Source organism: Plutella xylostella, chromosome 9 (genome assembly GCF_932276165.1).
Source record: "Plutella xylostella chromosome 9, ilPluXylo3.1, whole genome shotgun sequence".
Lineage (NCBI taxonomy): Eukaryota > Metazoa > Arthropoda > Insecta > Lepidoptera > Plutellidae > Plutella > Plutella xylostella.
In genome coordinates, this window is record NC_063989.1 from 9,688,596 (window position 1) to 9,716,085 (window position 27,490).

Sequence of the window (27,490 nt, forward strand, 5' to 3'; positions counted from 1 at the left end):
TGTGACTATTAAAATATCATTTTGCGCCGACACGACCCTTGAGGAAGTATCGGTTACCGGGCGCCGCAAGAAGCACCTTATGATGTTTATTAAACCAATACCTGAAAATACGATAACTATCCAAATTATATTTACGGTAGATACGCGTCCATAAGCAAGTTATGGTAATAAATGACAAGATTATTAGATTAGAAGGTAATTGGGATTTGATTGTTGTAGGTTTGTGGGCACTTGAATGAAAGCTCATACGTGTGACAGGGATAGTAATAGGGGGTGGCGCTTCATGTCTGGTTCTACTGGCTGCTCGCCAGTTGTCTGAGAGCCGCCGCTGAGGGCGGTCGTGTCGCGAGAGCCCCGTGCCGCTTCCGACGCCGCGACTGGAAACTTTTCACGGATTTTCGGGAAATCATTAAAGCGCTTGAAGGTGGACTGCCCCCTAATCACTTCTTCGCGTGTGTCGAATGCAACTCGAATGAGCGTTTACCGTGTGTTTTTGTTTCTTTTTCTATCCGTATGTGTACCCTTATAAGTATTTCGTTTATTAAAATGTGCTTACGTGATTCAGATTATACTTGGAAGTTTCAACTTAAAAGCTTATTCACTAGAATTTGTATCAAATAGGTATCCAGTTAATCTTTGGAATATTTTTATAAACGGCTCAACGTGGGCTTTGCCTTGAATTTATTTATAAACGAAAATGAGGGACTTAAAAAGTTTACCAACGCAAAGTTACACTACTTCGTAATCTTTTCAGATTGAGGACTTTTCGATATGATTTTGTTATTTAAACTGAGTTTGCTGAAGAGTGGGCAGGTGCTTCTGGCCCTGCTCGTGCTGGACTGGTTGTCGACGGGAGCTACAGACGCTACTACTCGTGAGTATTTTTATTCCCTAATTACCTACTTAATTAACGCTTGGTCGACGACCTTAGGCGGGTCGCTGGTAGTAGCTGGATGAGGACGGCCGAGGACCGAGAGTTGTGGCGCCCATTGGGAGAGGCCTATGTCCAGCAGTGGATGATTATTGGCTGATGAAGATTAGTTAATAGTTTTATTATTCATTAGAGGTATAATTTTCCTGGGGAAAATTCCTGCTAATTATTTGGACTAACATAACGTGTTCAGGCTTTTAACACAGTCAGTTTTTTCTATTATTTTTCGTTAAATTACGTTTATTCTTTCCATCGCATGTATGAATATTATTCTAATTGTTGATAGATTTGTTTTTATTGAGTTTGATTACCGTTTTTTTATTTACCCAACAATATTTGCTGAGGGTGATTTCGTTTCCTATCAATATTGATTCAGATCCGTCTGTTAACAATGATGTGGTTTAATCTTTTTCAGACATAAGTATACCTTCATTAATACAGTAGTTATACCAAAAGTTTATATGTTAATAAACTGTGATGATGTAAATAGACTTAGCAATCATTTTATTAAAAGAAAGGTAGTCAGGGGTGACTAGCAAGCGAGCTCCCCCCTCTCCCACTGTTCGTTGCACAATGGAAAACAACTACTGAAATAATTTATTTTTTTTGTTAGTAATTAGATGATTTAAACTAAACAACTATATTCAATAAGTAACAACGTAGACGACCGAATGGCGTAGTGGTTAGTGACTCTGACTACTGAGCCGATGGTCCCGGGTTCGATTCCCGGCTGGGGCAGATATTTGTTTAAACACAGATATTTGTTCTCAGGTCTTGGATGTGCCCGTAAAATGGCAATAGGCCCGCCCCCTATTACATTGGGACTAACATAACACTCTGGCGAAAAGTGGGTGCAGCAATGCACCTCTGCCTACCCCGCAAGGGAGTACATTAGTACAAGGCGTGAGTGCGTGTGTGTGTGTGTGTAACAACGTAGGTGCCTATGGCAGCATTATTTGGTTCAGTTTTGAGTATTTATCTAATGAGAATAATGAAATATACCTATAGGTAAAATATGTAAACAAGCACAAATTAAAAAAATCTCGCGTTTTACTTTAATTACCATTTCCAAAACGTAGTTTCGTTGACGTCAAATCCATTTGCGTTACTAAACCCTTTCATCGAGACACAACTGTTTACTTATACCACAGATGCTACAGTACCGACGTAAGTAAGCTCCAACTGGTCTCGATGCGCAGGCCGGATGAATGCATCGGCAGTCGCATCGATACATTCCAATCCACTATGGCTGCAGCGTGGAGCATATCGTGATTAGATTGGGACCACGAAATTGGAACAATTGTATTAAGTAAACCTTATGTTTAATTTGATAGATAGAGGGGATAACTATTGTGTTCGAGGTTTAAAACTACTGTTAGATTCGATAGTAATAACGGAAAATCGTAGAAAATAATAGGATAATCGAACTTGTTATTGACAAACCTCCAATGTCTTGTAATCTGAAAGGAAATTTTTAATCTCTACCTCTCTTCAAACATAAAACCTATAAGTATAAAAAATATTCATTATTTTAAAAATGTATTGAATAGTTTTCCTATTGGCTCATTTTGTAAATTTATTATTTATGTAGGGATTATTTTGTAAAACTTTATAAATACGAAATACATATGTTATGTGTTATGATAATGTTAATGTTATTTAATAAAAAGAATGGGTTATGACCTGGAGTAAATAAATTTATTATTATTATTATATCTGTATCTGTATCTGTTTGGAAATATATATGTGTATTATATGTACAATGTTTTACAAAAGTTTAAAAAGAGAAAATATTTATTTAACGCAATGACAGCATAACAAACCCAACAAAAACCGGAAGTTGCAAATATTCATCAACTGATATGGAACAATGCAAACGATAAAAATGAATAAAATAGCTTTGATGGTGTAGCTCTCCTAAACATTGAAACTGAACCAACTCAGCATTAACGAAGAAGAGGTTGCCAAAATTATCAAAAAATTTAAATCGAATGCATTGGGATATGACAAGATATCGCTAGACATGCTTATTCTTACCTTACCCCGCACTTTACATATTATAACCTACATAATTAATCAATCCATTCTGACATCCACCTTCCCGGAACTCTGGAAAATAGCTGTAATTAATCCCATCCCTAAAATAACTAACCCAATTGACTACAAAGATCTTAGACCCATCAGTTTACTTTCCACTTTGTCAAAAATTCTGGAGAAAGCCGTTTCTAATCAACTGACCTTCTTTCTAGAAACAAATAAAATTTTGCCATCATTACAGTCAGGCTTTCGTAAGGGGCGCAGTACATCTACAGCTCTTATTGATGTTGTCGACAATATGCTTGCCAAACAAGAAAAAGGCATGGCTACTCTTCTAACTCTATTGGATTTTTCTCGTGCCTTTGACACCGTTAATGTATCGCTGCTTCTTGCTAAACTATCATATTATGGTTGTGACTCTAAAGTAGTAAAATGGTTTTATAGCTATCTGGACCAACGTACACAAATAGTCAAGCTGAGGAGAAGTGATGGTACTACAAGCTTGTCAGCAAAGTATCCAGTGACCAGAGGTGTGCCACAAGGATCCATCTTAGGGCCACTTCTATTCGTTATATACATCAGTGATATCACTACTGAAATACAGCACTGTAATTACCATCTGTATGCTGACGACCTTCAGATTTACCTGGCGGGTAGCCCCTCTGACGTTGCAGAAACATGTTGTTTTATTAACCAGGATTTAGAGCGTATTGCAGTGTGGTCTAAGAAAAATTCACTTAAACTTAATCCTACTAAATCTAAATTTATGGTAATTGGCTCTAGGAAACAAGTTTTAGCAACAAAAGCTAATAATCCCACAATAGTAATGGATGGAGGGTCTATTGAACAGGTTACTGAGGCGCGTAATCTTGGTCTGGTTTTTGACAGCGGTCTGACTTTTGAGAAACACGTTTTGGATGTGGTAAGAAACTGCTTTTTCAGACTTAGGGTTTTGTACAGAATAAGACCATACATAAATGAGGAACTGCGTATACAGCTTTGTGAGTCACTGGTCCTCTCTAAGCTGAACTATGCTGACACGGTTTATGGTCCCTGCCTACTTAAGAAAACCTTAAAATTGTTGCAACGAGTTCAGAACGCCTGCGCCCGCTTCTGTTTTTGTATTCGTCCACGTGCACATGTAACACCGTTCCTGAATAAGTCAAATTTACTTAAGATAGCTGCTAGGCAGAGGTTGCATCTTGCTACAATGCTATTTGGTATTGTAAAGTATCAGACTCCGGATTACTTGTACAAAAAAATCGATTGGTCACGCAATCACCATTCTATCAATACTAGAGGTTCCAATTATTTGATGCTTACCCCCGCTCATAAGTCAGCTTCATACCGACGTAGTTTTAAATATTTAGCTTGCAAGATTTACAATAATCTTCCGCCACCAATCCGTGATCTCAAATCCGTCTCATCATTTAGGAGTCGGTATAAAATGTTTTTACTAAATAGGCAAAAACAAAATCAGTAATAAGCAGTTATATATATCACACACACACACACACGCACACAGACATACACACAAACACACACACACACACACACACACACACACACACACACACATTTCATTATACATTACATATTTCCTATCTTTCAGCTGGCCTTACAACTATACATAAATAACAGAGTACTCACAAGCATAGTTATTTACACTGTTATATACTATATACCATTTATTTCACAGTTTAACAGACACATTTATTCTTTCTTCCTATATATTTTTTACAACGTATTTAAAGATCAGTTAAAATTAATAAAATGTTATATGCTAATTATGGAGCATGCACTTAGAATAGACCTACTTGTAATATATGTATACGCCACATAGGTACCCTTTAAGAACTGGTTCTGGCAGAATTATCAGCGCTATATATATATATACACACTTATATATGTAGCACATGCTGAGTCTGAACCATTTCGCTATCACTGTGCACGACATGGAGATTGGCAACCATAAAATATTGTTTATTTATTATTTAATGTATAAGCTGTGTACCTACCTAATTTGTATTGTTATGTGATTTTCCATGTTGTGTATTCTTGAAGGCGAATAAACTATTTCTTTCTTTCTTTCTTTCTTAACTGTGATCAAAAAAGCCCACAGCGCTGACTTGAAATAACATGCTAATAACACAACACTACAAAATGAATCCATAATTTAACTTCCAATAAAATTACATGTATTATTGCTGGAGCAAAGAGCTTACTATGATAGAGATTAGTTTCAAACTCAATGTTAGGGACTTACGAAATACGCTGAAGTGCGTGATCATTATTTAGCTCAAATCCCGGATAATTTGTGTTCCAGTGAACCACGGCGCGTTTCATTTTCAAATCTAGCCATTAGTTTAACAAGTGGCGATTTGTAAAGTTACATTTACCGCTATTTGCATCGCATACTAACCGTTGTGCATAAATCCACACGATTAATACTTAATTGTAATACCGTAGAATAACTTATAACAAAGCTGAAGTAGTTGGCATTATTTACTCTACATCTACAGCTAAAACAAACGCACATGTTTATAAACGAACAACAACCGTCATAAGTGAGGTTCGAACCCAGGACTGCAGCAATAAACGACTCCACAACTAAAGCAAAGCGGATGGAATGTAGGCAGTTGGCCAGTGAAGCTCGTTTTGCGTTAATCTAAAACACTCGCTCAATCCCCCGTTAGCCGTTAACAATGTCGTTTCCAACGAAAAAACCATATGCATTTTTATGCCTTATACATCATTACTACCAACGTTAACGAGTTTTAGCAACGTTTCCACATTTTAAGCTGTATAATTCAAACACACGCCGGCAGTGCACGTATCTCATTTGGCTTTTAAAACCCATCAGAAATCGTAAAAGTTTCGATACTAAAAACTTGGCTAATAAAACCTCGTTGTATAAACGCGGTTCGCTATTCAAGGATCCACGTCTGTGCTATTTGAAAACTTAATGAACTACTATGATTAATTCAATTTAGTTTTATATTCCAGATATATTCAAATGTAAAGTATTTATAACTACCCACACGCACAGTCTCCACTACTCTCCACCCACAAGGCTCACCAGAGAAGTTAGTAAATGCTAAAATTAGCATTAAGAATGATTTACATAAGATCATCCATCTAATAATTTACAGGAAAATAGTTCGGTAATTTCAGTTATAGTGTCAATGTATCTTTAAACCAATTATATTAATTTAATTGAACCCATACAAATCCAATCAAAACCGCGAATATGATATTATTTATTACGTAAGTATATACTAATTTCATCATAGTGGACGGTTTATCCTATTGAACGGTCCGGCCTGGTGTTAATTCGTGAATGAAAAACCAATAATTCACTGTTGGCCAACAATTAGGCCATTGTTTCTGCCAATACAGCCTTTGCTTGTATATGTTTGTTAGTTTTAAATAGTTTAATGCTGAATATGGTTATTATGTTTGGTTGTTTGAATGAAAACAAATTTAACATAAAGTAGCTACTATAACGGTTTGTAAAGGTTACACAACACATGCTAATTTTGTAGGTAGTTATTTATTGATTATAGTCAAATAGTCATTTAACACATAATTTAAGAACATTATTAATCCTGAATATTAGTTGTAGAACTACTCTTCGATGGTTATTCAACACACAGTAATGTAATAGATAATCTTCACTAATATTATAAATGCGAAAGTAACTGTGTCTGTCTGTCTGTTACTCTTTCACGCCAAAACTACTGAACGGATTTAAATGAAATATGGTATACATACGGTCTAGACCCTGGGAAAGAACATAGGCTACTTTTTATCCCGGAATTCCCACAGGAAAACTTTTTAAGGCGAAGCAAAGCGCGCGGGATCAGCTAAAAAAAAAAAACACGCACTCACGCCTTGTTCTAATGTACTCCCTTGCGGGGTAGGCAGAGGTGCACTGCTGCACCCACTTTTCGCCAGAGTGTTATGTTAGTCCCAATATAATAGGGGGCGGGCCTATTGCCATTTTACGGGCACATCCAAGACCCGAGAACAAATATCTGTGTTTAAACAGCCAGTAACTAAATAATCCATCTTCATTCCAACATCGGAATGTAGAGAGTCTTCACTGCAGATCATGTAACATAATCTTTTAGTGACGATACTTACATAATTATTTATTTTAGTACCGAATATAAGTTAAGACTACAAAAGCTTAATGTTAATTGTAACCAGTGCAGGTATTGGATGAGTCGGAGCAAATATTTAGTTGCTGACCTAACCATCAAAAACAAAGCTAGTTAAACAAAAGCTTTAAATAATAACAATAAAGGGAGCTTATGATACAATGTTTCATTTTAAAATAAGATTTTCTCTAAAAATCCGTAAAAAGTGCTGCGCATAACTGCCGTACTAAAAGTTTAACATCGTTACAATATTTTCATTCACGCCCAGATTTGGTAAAATCATAACTTAGCTAGATTCTTGATAGTCCATACTAATGCAGTAGCACTTTTCAAATATTTACGTAACGGGAAAGCGAAGGGAAAGAGTCATAGATTAGAGGGTCGCGTGTTGTGAGGCTAATTTAATCAAAACACGGTATATTATGGACGGTATTTGAAATTAACGGGTTAACCCAGGTCAATCGCTGGGTTAAGAACAGTTAAGTATTGGTCAGCGGTACAAAGAATGAGGAAGAATTTATTGTTTCGTTATCTATTGATTTTACTGAGCGTTTTGTATACGACAGGCGACCGTATGGCGCACAAGTTGGTAATTCTGACTGTTGTTTTGAGAGTCCCGGGTTCGATCCCAGGCAGGGGCAGATATTTGTTCTGATGAAGTTAAAATGATAGCAATAGATAACACTCCAGCCTCGGAGAACGCTTATGTCCTACAGTCTCTGTGAAATTGTTTTTTTTTTACTTTATCAAAAATTACTCAGCAGTCCAGATTCATGTAAAAACATACAAATTTATAATTGTAAGTTTTTATTTTACTTCAATTAGTTTTTAACGTAATAATCTCTGTAGAAGGAGGCTTGAAACGTCATGCTCTATGAGACGCGGCCGCGCTCAAGTTTTAAAGTACCTTGCTCAAAGCCTTTTGGTTCCTACTAAGTTTTCCTTATACTTCTTGCTGACTAAACAAGTAATAAGCTTAAGAAAAATAAAGCTTTTCAAACACAATATTGCATTTTTAATACGGATTATAAATATAATTACTAAAGTAACTAAAGTAGAGAATTAATATATAATATTATAAGATTAAATTTAACGTACACACAATATTATTTTACAAATAAAAATGATAATAATATAAAATACTTACAGCATCCTGGCCTGGAAATATTCTACCCTTAATAAACAGGAGTTTATCAAAGGTAGAATATTTCTTTTAGTTCGCTGCCGTCGCCCGGGATGGTTCCGAGGAGGCTGGCAGCGTTCCCTCTCTGTATAGCCAGGCTGATGCGCTGGCTGAGATAGCTGCCAGCCCTCTGGTCCCTTGATACCTCGACCAGGCGCGACGAAAGTTCTTTTACTAATCGTCGCGCTACGGGTCCCCACGGCCCCAGGGTCTCAACCCCAAACGGCACAAATATGTAGCTGTCAGACAGACCGTTGTATTTGCGCCGTTTGAGGTTTTCTGCAGCATCCGCCGCCGTGCCCGCCGCCGCGGCACTACCCTGGATGTGGGAGGGGGCCACTGTGTCGGTGCAGGTGGCGTCCCAGACTAGGCATTTCCCGTACTTCCAGGGCATTACGGTCATACCGTCGGGCCTCTTCCCGTCGTCTCTCGCCAGGCCGGTTGGCTCCAGAATGGCGGGGATTCCGGCGCTCGCAAAGGCCCGACGTATGACGTCGTTAAGGGCCGCGTGGCGGGGTCATCGGCCGGCACTCCGCTGACAGGAGAGGCCGTGGTGGCCTAGCTGGTCGACGGGGTCCCCGCAACGGCAGCGATGTGGCTCGTTGGTCTTACAGCCTAGTCTCAAACAGACAGAAAGGTTAAGGGTGTTGCGGTCCAGCAGTGTGCCCACACTCGCAGATGGAAGGGCCCTCAACCAATGTCCCGACTCCGGTTCGGCAGAAGCCATGAGGCGGGCGCGGTCTGCAGGGCTGGTGGCAGTTTCTAAGAGATTTTCCTGAACCTGCCTGCAGATCGGCTCGTCCCACAGCCTCTGGGATTCCGGTAGTCGAGGGAGATCTTGTTGTGGGCCAGCGATATCTGACCAGGCGCTCCTGGCCTCAGCCAAGTAGGTGACCTCTGCATCGCCAAGCGATGGGTAAATTATCTTTCCGTAGAGGCCAGCCGTACTGTGTGCCGAGGACAGGAACGCCGGGAGGGCCACACTGGACGCCGAGCGGATGCCCAGGCCACCGAACCGTATCGGCAGCGATACCTGGGCCCAGCTGCGGTTATCCAGTTGGCAATTTAGAATTTCGGTTAATATATTTCTGATCATCGCATCCAAATTATTAAGTAAATTTTGATGTCTCCAAATAGGTGAACATCGCAGTACATAGGTAAATTTTGGAACGAAAAGACAGTATCTGATGATTACCAGGGCGATTTGCGGATTAATTTGTACCAGCCGATGCGATGATTCCTGGAATTTTGTGATTTCGTCGTCAATATATTTGGGAATTCGATTCGTCAAGAACTGGGGATCCGAGGAGACGAAGCGAGCTTTTATTTAAGATTTTGATACCGGGTGCCAGAGAGTTAAATTTACTATGGATGTCTGTTTGTTTGTCTGTCGGTAGGTTGGGGTTGATAAAAAGTTCACATTTAGAGAAATTTAATTCTAGTCCGATGTTTTGGAATTCTTTGATCATGGAGTCAAGGTCTTGAAGAGCGGTGCTTGCTTCATCTCCTATGGATCCATCATCGAGATACCACACGTTAAATTTAGATTTAATTTTGGTTATCACCGGATGAATAGCCAGACTGAATATCGCTGGACCGAGTGGGTCTCCCTGCTGACACCCAGCCGCAGAGTAAAGGAGGTGGTTCCTGTATACTAATTTTGTTTTTTCCCCGTAACATTGCCACATGTAGTGGTATATTTCAGGAACCACCTCCTTGATCTGAGTCAGCAGAGCTTCCCTCTCAACCGAGTTGAAGGCGTTCCTTACGTCCACTTTCAGCAGCACCTCGCCCGCGCCGCTTGTGAGGAACGCGCGCGCCGCGTGGACCGCCGCCTCGCACCCTCCTTTACTGCCGAAACCCAACTGGGTGGGCTGGAACTTATCCGACAGTATTGGCGCGATGTGTTTGCAGTTTTTACAGAATTAACCTTGTATTCCCTTATTATGTGCAATGCTGTAGCACGTTTTCCCCGGTATCATTATAGTTATAAAGTACGTCCTTTATGTATTGTATCATACTATAATTTGTATGTATCATAGTCTTTAGCCAATCACAGACCAGATTGTCATGTAGTAGTTAATAAGTTCTACTTACCTATACCTACGGACACATGTCACAAACCAATTCGTTGAAGTCATTTTCAAGTTATACCTATTTCCTAGACTTTATAGGCCAATCGACCACATTCTGGAAATCGTATTAATAATAAGCACTACTCGATAAAACTTTAACTATAACTGTCTGCCCTTGGTATACTTTGGTAAGTACCTAGATAGAATGGAAACTAGAAAATTTAATACTTTCAATTATGCATCATAAACAAAAGATAAACCTTAACAAAAACAAGTATACATATGTGGGGAAATTAGACGCAGATTACTGGTTTTACACGTTTATTTTAATTAATGAGGCGTTTGTTAAAAAAAAAAAAGTTCCTTTTTGGAGAAATAGATGGCGTTGTCTGGGGTTGTACCAACTTTCAAACCCTCAGAACACACTCAGATCACAATATGTTATTCTGTGAGGCTAACGAAATGTGAAAGTGACGTAGGTAGGTAGAATTGTAGTATTATTTTCTCTATGATGTCGATGTCACTGTTGCTTCAGCGTTCAGTGCGATTGTGCGTACAGCCGTTCTTTTCAAGTTTTCTCAGTTTCCTTGTGTTTCTCCTGTATTAATTGAGTTGTAGTTGAGCTATCTGCCCCTCCTCCCTTGATACTGTAGAGTTAGCGCTACCACCCGACATTTAATCACAACTAGTGAGTTCTTATTCTGAGTTTAGTACTCTTTGCTCTCTATGTAATTTTTGACAGTTGGTACACTGCGTTTTCACGCCATCTATCGGCTTACCCAAAAGCTCAACTGACAGCTGTCAAGGAAAACGGCTCATAACTTGCGAGTCTCTTGCGAGTGCACACAACATGACAACAAGGTTATAATATGAATCGCCAGTGGCGCCATCTACCATTTCCTATCATCTTACTCGCTCACTCATACTATCTCACTCCCACACATATATTTTAGGGAAATAAAATCCGCTTTCGAGTTTTAGCAAGTCTAACGAACATATGATTTTATACAAAAATTGTATGACTAATTGAGTTTTAATTCTATATGCGAGTACTCTGTACAGCAATTCACTTATCTTACATGGTTTGTTCAAATATCAGTAATAAAGTATGAGATGGTTATAAAGTTAGAGGAAGTCCCGAACGGGCAACTTGCAACTTCACGAAACTTTGCTAAAACTATCAAAGACTTTGTAAATTATACAAGCTTCGTTGCCTACAATGTTTTACCGCATGCATGTCGTAAAAAATGTTAAATTTCTAACCAAACTGCATACGAAATTTTGAAAGCCGCGGTATTCCTACATTGTGCTGCTATATTGGTGGTATTATGTATTACAATCTTTATTAATGTCGTAAATACTAAGAATTACAATCAATAAGGCCTCACATCAAGTATTAAGTAACAGGCGCAGTTCTTAGTAAAGAAATTGGAATATAGAGATACCTATAACTATATTCAACTTTGACCTTTCTAGCATTTGCATGAAAATTGCATTTCACTTCTTATCTTGATCACTATGTCGTTTCTGCCGCGTTTATTTTGGACTACACTACTCAAAAAAACTGGTCACTTTTTACTTTTTTTAATTGCGGTATGCAGATATCTTGAAAATTACAAACAAACGACCTCCGTTCTACGAATATATTTACTCTCCATCTGATACGACTTTACCACCCTCCGCGCTCCGTCTTGTTATTTCTTGAGTTTTAACTGAAACATGAAGCAAATAATGCAATTTGCCGTACAAAGGTATCAAATTGACTGCACTTACCAATCTACAATCTAATGCAGACACAATAAAAATAGCACCACTTAGGAAAACGTACGTACCTAGGAAATAGGTAATTTGCCCCGCGCTAGATGTAGCGGTATCACGCGATAATCAACCAACCAGCAGTTTCTTTTACGATATCCACTATCCCGTTATAGTTTGTATAACTGCAGAATGGGGCACGGAACTTTCAATCTGATATTATTGTGTCTGTAGCAATAGCATTCGCAGGTTGTGTTGCGTGAGTTTTATCCTAACAATATAATCTATAAGGTTTATTGGTACAATTTCCAGCCTGAACTTTTATTTCACGGTTAGAACTGTGATTACTGTGTTTTTAACATAGCATCTAAACGCATTATAATGTCAGGCAGCAGATATAGTCCTCTCATTACAAACCTTATGAACTGACCACTATATGTCCAATAACATTCAAAATCTTAAACACAGCACATTGCACGGGTAATATCATTTATATCTGTGCCATTCATTTTACTTTTTATGTCCCATTGGTGGCGAAGTAAGAATTTGTCAAAACCAACCGCGACGCCATTGGTGCCCGCTACACCGCGCACCGCTCGGCCTTTATTCGTCTATTCCTCGAATCCTCTCCTACCATTGGTCCACATCTGCAGCTTCTACTGACACTGTGTTCTCCCACAGCGGAGCCGGGGTTCTCGGCGCCCATCACCAACGTGACGGCGCCGCTCGGCCGCGAGGCCATCCTCGCCTGCACCGTGCACAACCTCTCCACGTATAAGGTAAGGGTTGGCTGGAAGAAATTGCTTGATTTTTGGCAATAAGCCCGCCTTTGTTTACTTACTTTTCTATATTCATAATTTTGACAGTTTATGTTTTGTATACAATAAAGTGTATATAAATAAGGTACAGTTCCCCAAAATTGATAATGCACATAGAAATCTTCGTCATTGTTCGGCAACGGTCGTATTCCCGAGCGTTACAAAACTATTATGTATTTAGAGTGGTTAAGTGCATTTTCTTCATGAAATTTTAGTAGAATTATGTAATTGGTGCTAAAAGAGATAATTGATTTATCAGTAACGAAATTTGATTCGATAATTCATAATATTCCATAATATTAAAATTTACTTCGAAAATGTTACAGTAGGTACTTTTCAAGTGTCTTACTGAAGCTGGTGTAAAGATGGATGAAAGAAGGTTTGAATAACACAAGGTTTATATTATAAGGAGAAATGGATTTCAAACACAGGTTCACATTAAATTTTTTAAATCTCAGTTCAAATTTATTTACAGCACTGATTATTTCACATTAATAAAAATGTTTACATTTAAATCTCAGTTCAAAAGTATTTACAGCGCTGATCATTCACAATAATATTACAATTACAAACTTGGTCTTTTGGGTGTGGCTTTATTGGCAAAGTGAAGTCTATCAATGTGACGTATTTTATTCTTAAATGTGCCTCATAATATGGCATCGTCAAAAATAATTAAAGTTGAAATTGAATTCACATTTGAAAAAAATAACAAGAACGATGTGTAATTGCAGCTCTTTATAATTCCACAAAAGTAATACTGATCTTGACCTTGAGACCCTTGACTGATCGGTGACAGCCACCGACCGCCCAAATTGTTTTCGATTATGTGTCACATGATATTGTCTACTATTTCTTTCGTACAAGGATCAAAATGCAAAAGGCTCTTACGATTCAATGATTCGGGTGTTTCCGGGAATACGACAGTTTGCGAAAATTTGCATGCGCATTATTAATATGGGAGAACTGTAAGTAATTATCAAATTAATTAAAATTATCTAAGTATTACTATTTAAAATGTTTAACTATTTTGAGGTATTATGTCTAATTTAAGTCGAATAATGCATATTTGATTATTTTTATTAGTTTAGAAAGATGTTACTCTAAGTATATAATTCATCATCATCATCAGCCTATTGTCCACTATTGGGTGAAGGCCTTTTTTTTTTTTTTTTTTTTAGATGTTTATTTACTTTCACAAAAAGTTTGTACAGTAATTATTACAAAAAACCACCCCTCGAAAACCGCGAGGTTTATATGGGGGTAGCTGAATCGCTGTTCATACAAAAAGAAATCACAATTTAATATTGCTTATATAGCTGTTTGTCATGCGACAATGGATCCCAGTATCAAATACTACGATCCATTTTCGCACGACTTATGTTAACTTATACATAGCACCTTACCATAGCATACCTTAAGAAGCACGCCACAATTTTAATGTGTAATTCATGTAATGTTATCTCAGAGTGAATGCTGTGAATGCTGTGACACACGTATCAATTACTGTACTTTGTAGGTATGTCGTCATATACGTCTACGTGCGGTATACATCCGGCGCACCCTGGATAGCGACTGATGGGTAATACTTCACCACGGTGATAAACCCTTTGCCATGTAGTGTTTATATAACCGATTTGTTAAGAAGGGGAACAAGCTTTTAAATGTCGGTAAAAAGACCATAGGAAATTCGATCGTAGCTGTCTTTTATACTCTAAAACGTATGAAAAATTTAAATATTCTTGTGATGAATTATCCACATACTACATTTGTTAAATATGCCATTTAACAATATAGCAATTTGTAGAATTAAAACAAATAAAGCTTAAGATTCCTGGCCACTGTGAATATGAAGCTATGGTATACTACACCGTGAGTATATATATAACTAAAGCTAACCTCTGTACATTATTGTGTCTGTTTGTTTTAATTAGTTTCTCGCCGGTAACTTGACTCTCAACAAATCTCGAGCTTCTTTCAGCGAACTTCTCAACTATTGTTCGGCCAAAAAGCTCCGCTTTGACTTTCGCTTTTATCAGGCTTCACAAAGTTGAAATGAATCGGTTACTTTGTTGTTTTTTTTTTCGGTGTTTACACGTCCCTCAGCCCACGCGGTGAATTTGAAATTCTGACATTTCCTAAGTTCATAATTAAATGAACAACAAGTTGTTTATAAAAGTTAAAGCTACAATTAAAATTCAATGACGCACATTCATTCATAACCCCAACTCACCTTGAAACCAGGCGACGGAGCCGAAACAAAAAATCACCCGAATACAAACTTATCGGAAAGTCATTAAGACACACGACTAAAATTCTTCAATAATTAGTTTATAATCGATGTGTAAACACAGGTTTGGTTATACAATACATATGTCATACGTCTAAAAAGCCATGGTAGTCTCATTTGATATAAAAAACATTTAAGTATTCTTTATATGAATAAACTCAGTAGTTTAGTTCTTTTTACAAATAAATAAAATTTAATAACATACATGGTTTTCATTGCTAAAGGACGATACATTCCTTTAAATATCTGTTAAGCATAACTACTTACGTCTCTAACGAGAAGGTTCTGCCATTTTTCCTTCTTTTGACACGATCTTAAAGAGCATATAGGTAGTATCTGCTCTGTACTAATTTTTGCCCCATTATCATTGACATATATATTACTGCGTAAGGACAAGCCAAACCACTCAAGAAAATGGCACCCGCGCGTTGGCCCTAAAATAGACATTTTAGGGCCAACGGTCCTCAGTCGACAGTTGTCTGTGACGGAGAGATGAGTCTTTGTTTCTTGTGATAAATATGCCTATTTTGTTGTGAAAGGCTACAAAAACTATGATTTGAAGGTCAAAAAGGAATATGGAATATCGTATCATCCTTAATTAATAAATAAACACATTTTAAAGCGATAATTATTTTACTACTAAAGTTTACAATGGCCGCACGATGTAACCTTGTACGGACGTCCGCATGCAACTCACTCATATTATTATGTACCTACTGTCCGGTGACGGTAAAATATGAACGCACGTACAAGGTTGCGTCGTCAGGATAAGTAGCTCGGCTCTGACGTAGTTCCAACAAATTATGACAGATGGCAATTATTTTGCTTGTATGAAGAAGGTTTGAGCAAAATGTTCTGAAGGGCGTATCCTTCCTTTTGAAATCATTGCCCATTATTTACTATTTCATAAATCTACAGATATATGAATTCAACAACAAAATCGAGCTATTCTAAGCCGTATTCGCGTCTATCCTAAAAGTTATATGGGTATTAAAGAGAGTCCATTTTTTTTATCCAACGATGGAAAAAAGTCGTATGTTTACTTTGGTCCTACTTTCCTTCTAACCACTTCTTCGCCCCCAGGTGGCGTGGCTCCGCGTAGACACACAGACCATCCTGACCATCCACACGCACGTGATCTCTCGCTCGCGCCGCGTGGGGGTCACCCACAGCGACCACCGCACCTGGTTCCTGCACATCCGGGAGCTGAGGGAGACCGACAGGGGCTGGTACATGTGCCAGATTAATACGGACCCGATGAAGAGCCAGTTGGGGTACCTGGATGTTGTTGGTGAGTTGAGATGTTCTATTTAACTAATTGCAATAAATTATGTTTGATCGTCGATTACGAATCGTAGTATACGAATTCACAGTCGTAATAGAGTTATTAGCAAACAACAAACGTAGGATCTCCAGTTATTTTCATTGTTATTGAAATTGTAGTTTATACCTACTTATTTTGTTACCAACAAGTTGTTTATTCAAATTATACAATTGGCCTTAAATGAACTATTAGAAAATTACCTAAAAGCTCGGTAAGAAAACCGCTGAACCATTTCTTTTTTACATAGATTTTTTTCTAGTCACAAATTAAGACATACTTAATTGTTCTCGCCTACTTTATAATGTATGGTTTAGATTATGTGTTTGTCATACAAACTAGCGCAGCTCCATGTCCCGCACCTCCAAAGAAAACCTGAAAGTCTGGTCAATGCACAACCAATATACATTATTAATAGTATACTATGGATTGAATCCATCACCCTAACCCCCCACCATTCCCCCAGTGCCGCCAGACATCCTGGACCGCGGCACCAGTGCAGACCAGACGGCGCGCGAGGGCGACCCCGTGAGCCTGACGTGCGCCGCCACCGGCTCCCCGCGCCCCGCCATCACCTGGCGCCGGGAGCACGCCAAGCCCATCACTATCAATGACGGCATCCAAGGTACATTGTGCATCTAATGTCAAAAGTTCATTCAAATAGCTAGCTTCTACCGCTAGGTATAGGTTGCATAAGATGCTGGGAGGCAGCGAGTTGCATATTTATATGAAATACCTACATACACACACAAAAGACGCACAATAGCTCGCGAGGGCGACCCCGTGAGCCTGACCTGCCCGCGACCGGCTCCCCGCGCCCGGCCATCACCTGGCGCCGGGAGCACGCCAAGCCCATCACTATCAATGACGGCATTCAAGGTGAGAGATGGTGCATCTTATGATAAAAGTACGCTTTTAAATAGCTTCTACCGCTACTGGTTGCATGGCATGCTGGCGCGCAGCAGGCATTTTTCATACAGGTAAATTTTGAAAACTGATTACCACTTGGCATTGAAAGCAGTCTGAGCCCATCAGCATTGATTTCCACCTAGAATATTGAGTAATACATAACCCCATGATTATATACATGTATAAATGACATTGAATTTGGAAAGGAAATAGGTGGCCTCATTTTATACAATACCGAAAAAAATAACAACTTTATCATCATATTTTAGCAAAAAACCTTGTACAAATGCTATAACTTTTCCTCAATGAATAAATACTTTACTTTTTTTCCAACAAAATATTTTTTATACAAAATAAGACGTGGGCAGCTTATTCAATAAAACCTTTTACTGTTTACTACAGCTGACCTTTATAAATTAAGGCTTCTAACTATTTAAACTCTCATTATTGTTGGAATAAGTTACTAAGCCCGACTAAGTATTACCTAAGCCAAATTTTTGAAACATTAATTCTTATAGGGATTAGCTTACTATGGATATTGCCCCGAGTGTCTGTGTCAAATCTCATTGGCTCATCCACGATGACGAAATGTACCTAATGCTTGTGGCCCTCAGTGGTTCCGCAACAATTAAATAATACTAAAATCAGGCAATTGAAGTCCAAATAGTCAGGTACAGCTAAGGTTCCTTAAAAAAATGGATTCCTGAGTTAAAAACATTTGAGAACCGCTGCCCCAACCTTTACTTTTTGCCTTTTCAAGACGCCTAATTGCCAATGTACAAATAATCGACTCGAGACAGCAACGTACGGTCAGCTGCATAAGTAGCTATACATTTTTGTACCTTGTCAAACTGACGAATCGTCAATGTTTCAATGAATGGATATAGGCGGTTTCAGATTGACAAGAAAGTCTTGAAAAGAGTCTGACTAGCTGACTGTACCTCACCCCCCTTTAGAATAGACTCCTAACAATCCTCTGTTTCTTCTCCTAGTGTCGTCTCTGGAGGGGCCGATGCTGAACATCAGCCGCGCGGGGCGGCAGCACGCCGGAGCGTACCTCTGCATCGCATCCAACGGCGTCCCGCCCACCGTCAGCAAGCGGGTCATGCTCACTGTCGAATGTAAGACGGCTTTTTTAACTCACGCTGGAAAAAGAGGAGTGTTATAAGTTTAACGTGTCTGCGTAGCTCTCAAATGGATGGATCGATTTTTTGTTTGTTTTTTCGGGTCATGGGACTCAATTGGAAAATATTATTATATACAACCATTTATAAACCATAACGTGGTATACACACTACAAATTTCATCAGTTTCAGATTTATCAAATTAACCTACGAGACACATAGCACAGTACGCATATGCATAGTTCTGCTGCATTGGACATAATTACATTCAGATCACACGCTAATCGCAGTGTACTGGAGTAGTTCTGTTCTGAATATGCCCTCCGGTGGTTGGTTGGTTAACAAGCACTATATTATTATTTCTTAATTTTAAATCATTGATAAAGTTTTCCTCTGGAAAACACATTATTTTGGACCAACAGTTTGGTTCCACTTTTTGCGTATATTGCAACCAAATTGGCCATTCTTTAGCCCACCACAAGGTAGTACACTCAAAACTGCTACCGTACCACAACAGACACATTAGCAATAAAAAATCCATAAGCAGATCAAGTTATATCAGATTTGACAAGAGAGCGACACTGCTTTAGGATTTTTTATTGCTAATGTTTGTTGGAGGTAATTGGCCCACTGGACCAACATAGTTAACACTCACCCTTCTTCCCACCAGTCCCACCGGTGATCAGCATCCGCAACCAGCTGGTGGGCGCGGCGCTGGGCTCGGACCTGGTGCTGGAGTGCGAGACCGAGGCCTACCCCAAGCCCGTCAGCTACTGGACCCGGGAGAACGGGGAGATACTGCCTGTGGGTAAGTTTGAGGAGGGAGAGGCGAAATTTGGTGCAGATTTGATGGAGAATCAGATGAATATTAAATAAATGTTTTTGAAAGAAATGTGATGTTTGCGAAGAACTTGCAGAACACACACAAAATATGATGAAAACATTTATTGCCTTTAAAAAATGAAGGGTCACTTTTACCAAACGCTAAACGTTTTTAAAATTGTATATAAATCAAATTTTAAAAACATTGAATAAAACATAGCACAGGGAATCCTAGTTTGAGGACCAAGGTTGCAACAATTTAGTACTAACTAACAGACGTTTGACAGGCTACTAAATACGTTTAGCGTTTGGTGAAATTCCACCAAAATCTCTTTAAGGTGCATGTATGCTACACGAAGTGTCCATTAATTAAAACTTTGATATTAATGCGAAATTATATTACTATGCAGTTTTCTGCTATCCCACTATTAAATTTATTACATTGTGTATGTTGATATCAATAGTACTCCGAAATGATAAATGGTTTTCGCTATTTACTTCAAATCTAAGTACAACACAAAGTTTAAACTACATTATTGCCTTTACATAATATGCCCATTTCCTTATTAATAGTTAAATCGACTTCAATATAGTATGAACTTACTAGTAACTCAAAGTCATGTAGATTACCTGCATGGCAGCGCCTAACCGGTAGTTAGTCGGCTAATGATGAAGAGAAGGCGTATGCAAATCAGCCAATCAGACCTCTTTAGTGAATAGCCAATCAATGATCGTTGTTGTTTTAACCTTGAATATTGCACGTGATTCACTGTGCTTGCTTGTACTGTAATGATTTGTAAGAAAGGTGAAATTTTATCAGTGAGAATAACCAGCTATTTATCTCGAAATCTACTGTTTCGTTTATGTACTGAAATCCATTACGATTTTTTTTCTTTCTTTCTTCTTCTTTCTTACGTTACTGACCTGTAAAACAAAATTTATGTTTTCTGGCAACTATCTACATAATACCTACCTATATAAGGCTGTTTTTAATATCGTGCGGATTTCATCACGCAGGTGGGATGGCCCCGCACTCGTGACACCCAGAAATATTCTTTTCATACAGCTATTTATTGTAATGCGTGGAATAAGCATGCGGGACGCGGGAAAATGGCCTTCGATCCCGCATGCTTGATGAAATCCGCACCATAATAAAAACACCCTTAATAATAGTACTGAACGGACCCTACGCGCGCGAGTCCGACTCACACTTGGCCGGATGTTTCTTCAACCCACATTACGTCACAGGAGGTGAGCTAGAGCCCGTGAAGCAGGACGGCGCGTACCGCTCGGTGCTGCGCCTGCCGCTCCGCCGCGTGTCGCGCCTCGACTACGGCTCCTACAAGTGCATCTCCAAGAACTCGCTCGGGGACACCGAGGGCACTATCAAGTTGTACCGTGAGTATTGGCATTACATAATGTCTTAGAAAAAAATTTGATCTGAATGAAAGAATGTCTGTTCGTATGAACAAGACGAGAATGATATACGCGCACGTCCGCGACAGATGGTAAGACAGGTACACAATTTATTATCGCTCAATTTGTATTTTTACAGGCAGCTTCATGAGTAACGATACACTTTTGTACCTTGTCAAACTCGCAAACCGCTTATTCATAAACATTGGTGGCAAGTTAGTTTAACAAGGCAGAAAAGTGTAAGCTACTATAAAGCCAAAGGGGAAATCTATATCGGTCCGATTTCAAAATAAAGTCCCGTGCGTAGCTCCATAAACTCATCATCCGTGTGCGTGTAAGTTTGTAGGCACGAAGGTAGGCGTCTAGTGGTTCTAGATAGTTAGGCTGGGGCGTTTGTTTTGTTAGTTACGTTGGAAATTAAAACGATCCTACAACCGTTACTGTGTTAGAGACTGTCGCATCAAACATTATTGTACTGAAATTCCATAGGGAGACAATCCATTTGGATTGCTTGCATTTCATTTCTGTGGGTGTCAAAATATTAGTTTTATCTATACGTACATGGTTCGTAACTATGGTTCCTGTTTCCGACCTTTTTGCGTTAATAAGCTATTCCATGATATATTATTATGTGTTTAATTTAAAGACCAAATGATTGACCTTATTTTTCTGTATTTATATTTTCCCTTTAGTTAAAACGGTACCCGAATATTATGAACCCTTTCTTGCTTTCATAATACATAAAACATCAAAGAATAATCACGGAGTTTTTGTGTAATTTGAAATATTTTTAGAAATCAATGTTTAATTTATAATAATAGCGTTATTTTATTCTGAATCAAATTGTCCGAAGTAAATATACTTATATTAAAGCTCAAATTATTTTTGTTATTACGATGGAGTGGCATCTTATACAAATTAACAACTTAATCGTGATTAAGAATATTTTAAAGAGGCTTGAAATGGATAAAAGAGGATGGGCAAAAATATATGGGAGCTGGGACCACCCTCCAATAGCATTAAGACTAACATCGTTGGATAGGTCTTGTCAATAGGAATAACTTTTGCTTTGACAGCTTTGTTGTCACAGTTGTCCGTTCAGAGATATTTGACTTATAAGTTCCGATACTCGTCAGTTCATCTTACTGCTATTGGAGGCTGGACCACCCTCCAATAGCATTAAGACTAACATCGTTGGATAGGTCTTGTCAATAGGAATAACTTTCGCTTTGACAGCTTTGTTGTCACAGTTGTCCGTTCAGAGATATTTGACTTATAAGTTCCGATACTCGTCAGTTCATCTTACTGCTATTGGAGGCTTTATTATTATTAAATACTTTATTGCACAATAATAAAATTATGTACATAGGCGAACTTAATGCTAACAGCATTCTCTTCCAGCTAACCTTGGGTGTTGTGGAGAAAGTTATAGGTAGTGCGAAAGACTGAGAGGAAAGATAATTTTGTAAAAATACCTACAAACACTAGAATACACTCTACCTACAAAAACTATAAGTCAAATATCTCTGAACGGACAACTGTGACAACAAAGCTGTTAAACTAAAAGTTATTCCTATTGACAAGACCTATCCAACGATGTTAGTCTTAATGCTATTGGAGGGTGGTCCAGCCTCCAATTGCAGTAAGATGAACTGACGAGTATCAAAACTCAAAAGTCAAATATCTCTGAACGGACAACTGTGACAACAAAGCTGTCAAAGCAAAAGTTATTTCTATTGACAAGACCTATCCAACGATGTTAGTCTTAATGCTATTGGAGGGTGGTCCAGCCTCCAATAGCAGTAAGATGAACTGACGAGTATCGGAACTTATAAGTCAAATATCTCTGAACGGACAACTGTGACAACAAAGCTGTCAAAGCAAAAGTTATTCCTATTGACAAGACCTATCCAACGATGTTAGTCTTAATGCTATTGGAGGGTGGTCCAGCCTCCAATTGCAGTAAGATGAACTGACGAGTATCGGAACTCATAAGTCAAATAATAATGTCCTCCTAGCCGAATTTCGACTACGGCGGCCAATCTCATTTGAGATCAGCCATCTACGCAGGAGTAGATTATAGTGCCCAAGTGTGTGCGCAGTACACAGGAGCACTCTCTGTTCCATTACTCTCATAACCCAATGGGACGGATTGACCGACACGACTGGAGAGAGCTAGGCGCAGGACCGACTGCTTTACATGCCCATCCGACAGCATGGATCGTTTCACTGTTTCGGACATCAGGTGATCAGCCTTCTATGTCCTAACCAAACTTAGAACCACAATTTAGAAACACAAATTGATGGTCCCACCCGGGAATCGAACCCGGGACCTCTGGGCCATGAAGCGAAGCTTCTACCACTAGACCACAGAGGCAGTTCAGATCAGAGTAAGTCAAATATCTCTGAACGGACAACTGTGACAACAAAGCTGTCAAAGCAAAAGTTATTTCTATTGATAAGACCTATCCAACGATGTTAGTCTTAATGCTATTGGAGGGTGGTCCAGCCTCCAATAGCAGTAAGATGAACTGACGAGTATCGGAACTTATAAGTCAAATATCTCTGAACGGACAACTGTGACAACAAAGCTGTCAAAGCAAAAGTTATTCCTATTGACAAGACCTATCCAACGATGTTAGTCTTAATGCTATTGGAGGGTGGTCCAGCCTCCAATTGCAGTAAGATGAACTGACGAGTATCGGAACTCATAAGTCAAATATCTCTGAACGGACAACTGTGACAACAAAGCTGTCAAAGCAAAAGTTATTTCTATTGATAAGACCTATCCAACGATGTTAGTCTTAATGCTATTGGAGGGTGGTCCAGCCTCCAATAGCAGTAAGATGAACTGACGAGTATCGGAACTTATAAGTCAAATATCTCTGAACGGACAACTGTGACAACAAAGCTGTCATAGCAAAAGTTATTCCTATTGACAAGACCTATCCAACGATGTTAGTCTTAATGCTATTGGAGGGTGGTCCCAATCTGCCCATTGTCATTTCACAAACAAATCTTAACTGAAGATAATTAATGAAGTACCTAAATTTATTATTAATAATACAATTATCTCATCGTCAGCGTAACATGCTTCGTCAAAGTAAAAAGTAAAATTAAATTAATCTAATAATCCGCCACGAGTCATACCTGGCCCGAAAGTACCCATAATGCTTGCAGCGTTACCTCTTTGAATAGCAAGAGAGAGCCTTTGAGCCAAGTACGACCCGGAGCGACGATCATGTCCTCGCGAGGCAATACGGCGGCCTAGATCCCTTATGAGGGCTTTAGCTTCACCACCCCAAACTCCGCTCGTCTCCACTGCTACAGGGACAAACAAGTAACGGTTTTTTAAATCCGTATACTTTTGGTGCTTTAATCTAGCGGCATTCTCAGCCGCCGAGCCCGCTACTCTTGCCGTTCCTGCTAAATGTGAAGCTGCAAACGTGCTAACACATGTGGCATCCCACAACAAGCTTCTGCCACGCTCCCAGGGGACCAGCGTTAGTCCATCCGGACGCTTCCCATCAGTGCGACTCAAACCTGGTGGTTCCAGGACGCACGGGATATTCGCCATGACCATTGCCCTCTTAATCAAGTCATTTAGCGCATGATGTCTTGGAAATCTACCAGCGCACTAGTACCTAAATGAAGTGATTGCTTAAAAGTTTGCTTGCATATTCACATTAAATTTATTCATTCCTACGAAAACAAATAACAGTTCGAAAACAAAAAAAATACTAATATAAAGTAGTGGTAAGTTGATACGGAAAATTTGCTAAGCAAAAAGTCCATCTTCAACCGGTAATGCCACCGGAGTGTGAAGTGAAACTAACCAGGCATTCACCCCGCCGCCACCGCCGCCGTCTCTGAGTACCCTTACTCTTGAAAGGATGCGTCTATACCGTCTGTCTAGCGTTCCCAAAAATTCAAACTACCATAACTTCTCTTCTGAAGCGCTTTTATAAAAAGTAATACAACATAAAACCTACAATTTAGAAGTTACTATGAAAAAAGGACTAATAGGCGGTTTCTAGCGGAAACAAAAGTAAATTCTAGGGAATGAGACCTGGTGCAACATTTTGAAATTTTAACTTTTTGTAAAAACGCTTTATTGGCTTCTAGAGTAGGGGTACAGACCACTGCTGTTATTCTTACCAACGCTAAGTGACTTCTAGTCGAGCGTAAATACAAATATTTACCAAAGAGAACCCTCTCGGACACAACGAAATTTTCCAAGAAAACCCTCTTCAACAAATTGTATCTTATTATTTAACAGAAAAAACCTGAAATATATTACTTACACAAGCTTTTGCACTCTTCTATCGGAGAGGAAGGCTTGGCAGAGATTACCTACGATTGTAATTTTGTTCGACATACACACCAAATGTCTCGACTTGTATAAATAGTTAACTGTTTGTTACAGCCATGCCACCAGCTGCAATGGAAAATAAAAATAGTAAGTTCCGCCAATTTTACCTTAATTAAATAAATATCTTAAACATAGAAAACTAATAATATTTTAACGCGCAATAACAGAATTCAAGTCTGATTGTTGCGTGTGAATAATAAAAGTAATATTCATATTTTCTTAATCAATTGGTAATCGAAGTATTTTTCCACAGCTGTCCAAAGGCTGAACATAGTTGCCGACAAGCCAGCGGAAAGCACAGCGTTTGGAACCCAAGGTGCGTATTCTTTATAACGTCTAAAACTTTGTACCTAGATTTTTGTAGGTATTCCAGATATGAATATAACCCCCAACGGAAAATTATGGGTGTTATTGGGTAGGTTAACGAGACATACTTACATGTGATTTTACAAAACAATAATGGTTATAAATTGAATGAAATAGGTTTATTCTAATAAATTTTAGATTTCAGAAATATTTATGTTACATATACACATTTAAAACCATTTCATTCAGATTTCAGATTACAAGACTACAGCGGAGCACATCAAGAGAAGTTTCACTTAAGTGTTTCCGTACTCCTACTAGTTATATCTAAAATTATAATATCCTGATGCTACTAGTTATAGTCTTAGCCAGTAATAACTTAGACCTTAAGTAAATTATGAATCATTCCTATTTTTCTGGTACCTAGCTGTAGGAAGTTGTTATAAATGAAACCATAGTGGAGCCTATTGAGCTTGCTTTTCATAGACCTTCAATATTGTAGCTATATTTCCTTCATTCCATGATTTGAAAATGAAAAGTGTTTTGATAAAGAGTTCCAGCTCTCTCTCTATCTTTATCAACGTAACCAACGGAATTTCGTACGTTCTGAACTTCATAGAGTTTTCAAGTCAGACGCTTACGTTTCATTAGTTGCATTATGAAGTAAAAGTCAATTCGTTTCCTAAACAAACTTTTATATAAATTGTAAGTATTTATTTGTACCTAAGCCTTTGTTGTAGCAGAATACAGTTTCTGACAACAATTAAAATAATTGTATATTATTCAATTTGTAAAAATGTTAAAGAGATGGACTATACATATCTTTTAGACTATGTAAGATTTGCTTATTAAGTAGGCAAATAATTTGTAGATAAAGTATTAGCTAATGATGAAGTAATATTATAAATTAATGTAATTCACGATAGTTTACTGATTTCATGTTTTGAGTTTAATACTTTAGGCAAATAATACAAATGCTTATAAAAAAGAAAAAACCTAGTGCTTTAGATCTGCCCATTAAGTTTAAATTAAGTTTCAAAAGTGTAATACAATACCTACCTACGGTTTTTTTTTGTTTGAAATTAAAACAGTGATTGACTTATTACAATTTTGGCATAATTTTTTGCTACGTAATAATTTTTAGCCACTTATTCAAGCCAATTTTATTCCGTAGCTACTAAAAATGTTTTTGTTTTACTAAAGTAACTATGAAATAAGTTGCAGTCTCATTGTATTTTTTAAGTAAAACCATAATTATTTTAATGTGATAACTATTGCTAGTCATAAATGTTATTGTGAATAGAAACATCATGAAAGAGTCTTGTTTTTCTAGAGATTACGGTTAAATAATTATTAAAGGCTTTGTTTTTATATTATGTTTTTTGTATCGCCTGCGGACCATACAAACTGATTTGAAAATATATAAAGAAGTCAAAACTTTCCGTATTTTATTAACTTGAACTTCCTTATGATAAGATGTAAGGAAATTGTAACCTTTAAGTTTTATAGGAGCCTCTCCGAGTGTCTTATCAACTACAGGCTAGTTAACTAAATCTGCTACGTTCACAGTACTCACATATACGCCCTTTCCCTACACAGTACAACGTCACGCCTTATTCACGGAACCACACAAGCGCAACGTGTCAATTTTTGAACGTGCCAGCTTTCTATAACTGGGCTATACAATACTATACATAGGTATACGTCGAACGCACCCTGGGCAGTCCGTAACTAACAAATAAAAAAAATAAAAAAATAAACTTTATTTCGAGTTAAGCAGTAAATACAACAAACCTTATAATATTTTAATCACTATGTCGATAAGATGACATACACTTTATAGACATGCAGTGAACAGACAACTAATCGACTCGCAAATCCTTTCAGCAAAAAACTCTAGTCCAACACTGATGTTGGCAAGATTAATCTTTGGAATGATTAAACTTGTTCATCATCACAAACTCATCACGT

The 27,490-nt window shown here is 38.3% G+C and overlaps 1 protein-coding gene across 2 annotated transcripts; it reads left to right on the forward strand.

Moving 5' to 3' along the window:
* Nucleotides 1-305: 305 nt before the first annotated feature.
* Nucleotides 306-26,071, forward strand: LOC105392804 (neurotrimin). 2 transcript variants are annotated; one of them, XM_038109140.2, is made up of 11 exons: nucleotides 306-511; nucleotides 755-874; nucleotides 12,826-12,923; nucleotides 16,333-16,540; nucleotides 17,037-17,195; nucleotides 18,472-18,600; nucleotides 19,274-19,411; nucleotides 20,674-20,823; nucleotides 25,268-25,300; nucleotides 25,467-25,529; nucleotides 25,769-26,071. In XM_038109140.2, the coding sequence occupies exons 2-11, from the start codon at nucleotides 772-774 to the stop codon at nucleotides 25,864-25,866; spliced, it is 1,179 nt and encodes a 392-aa protein (XP_037965068.1). In that variant the 5' UTR covers nucleotides 306-511; nucleotides 755-771; the 3' UTR covers nucleotides 25,867-26,071. The 2 variants fall into 2 exon arrangements, with proteins under 2 accessions (XP_037965068.1, XP_037965059.1); XM_038109131.2 differs by having other exon boundaries at nucleotides 306-874.
* The last annotated feature ends 1,419 nt before the right edge of the window (nucleotides 26,072-27,490 follow it).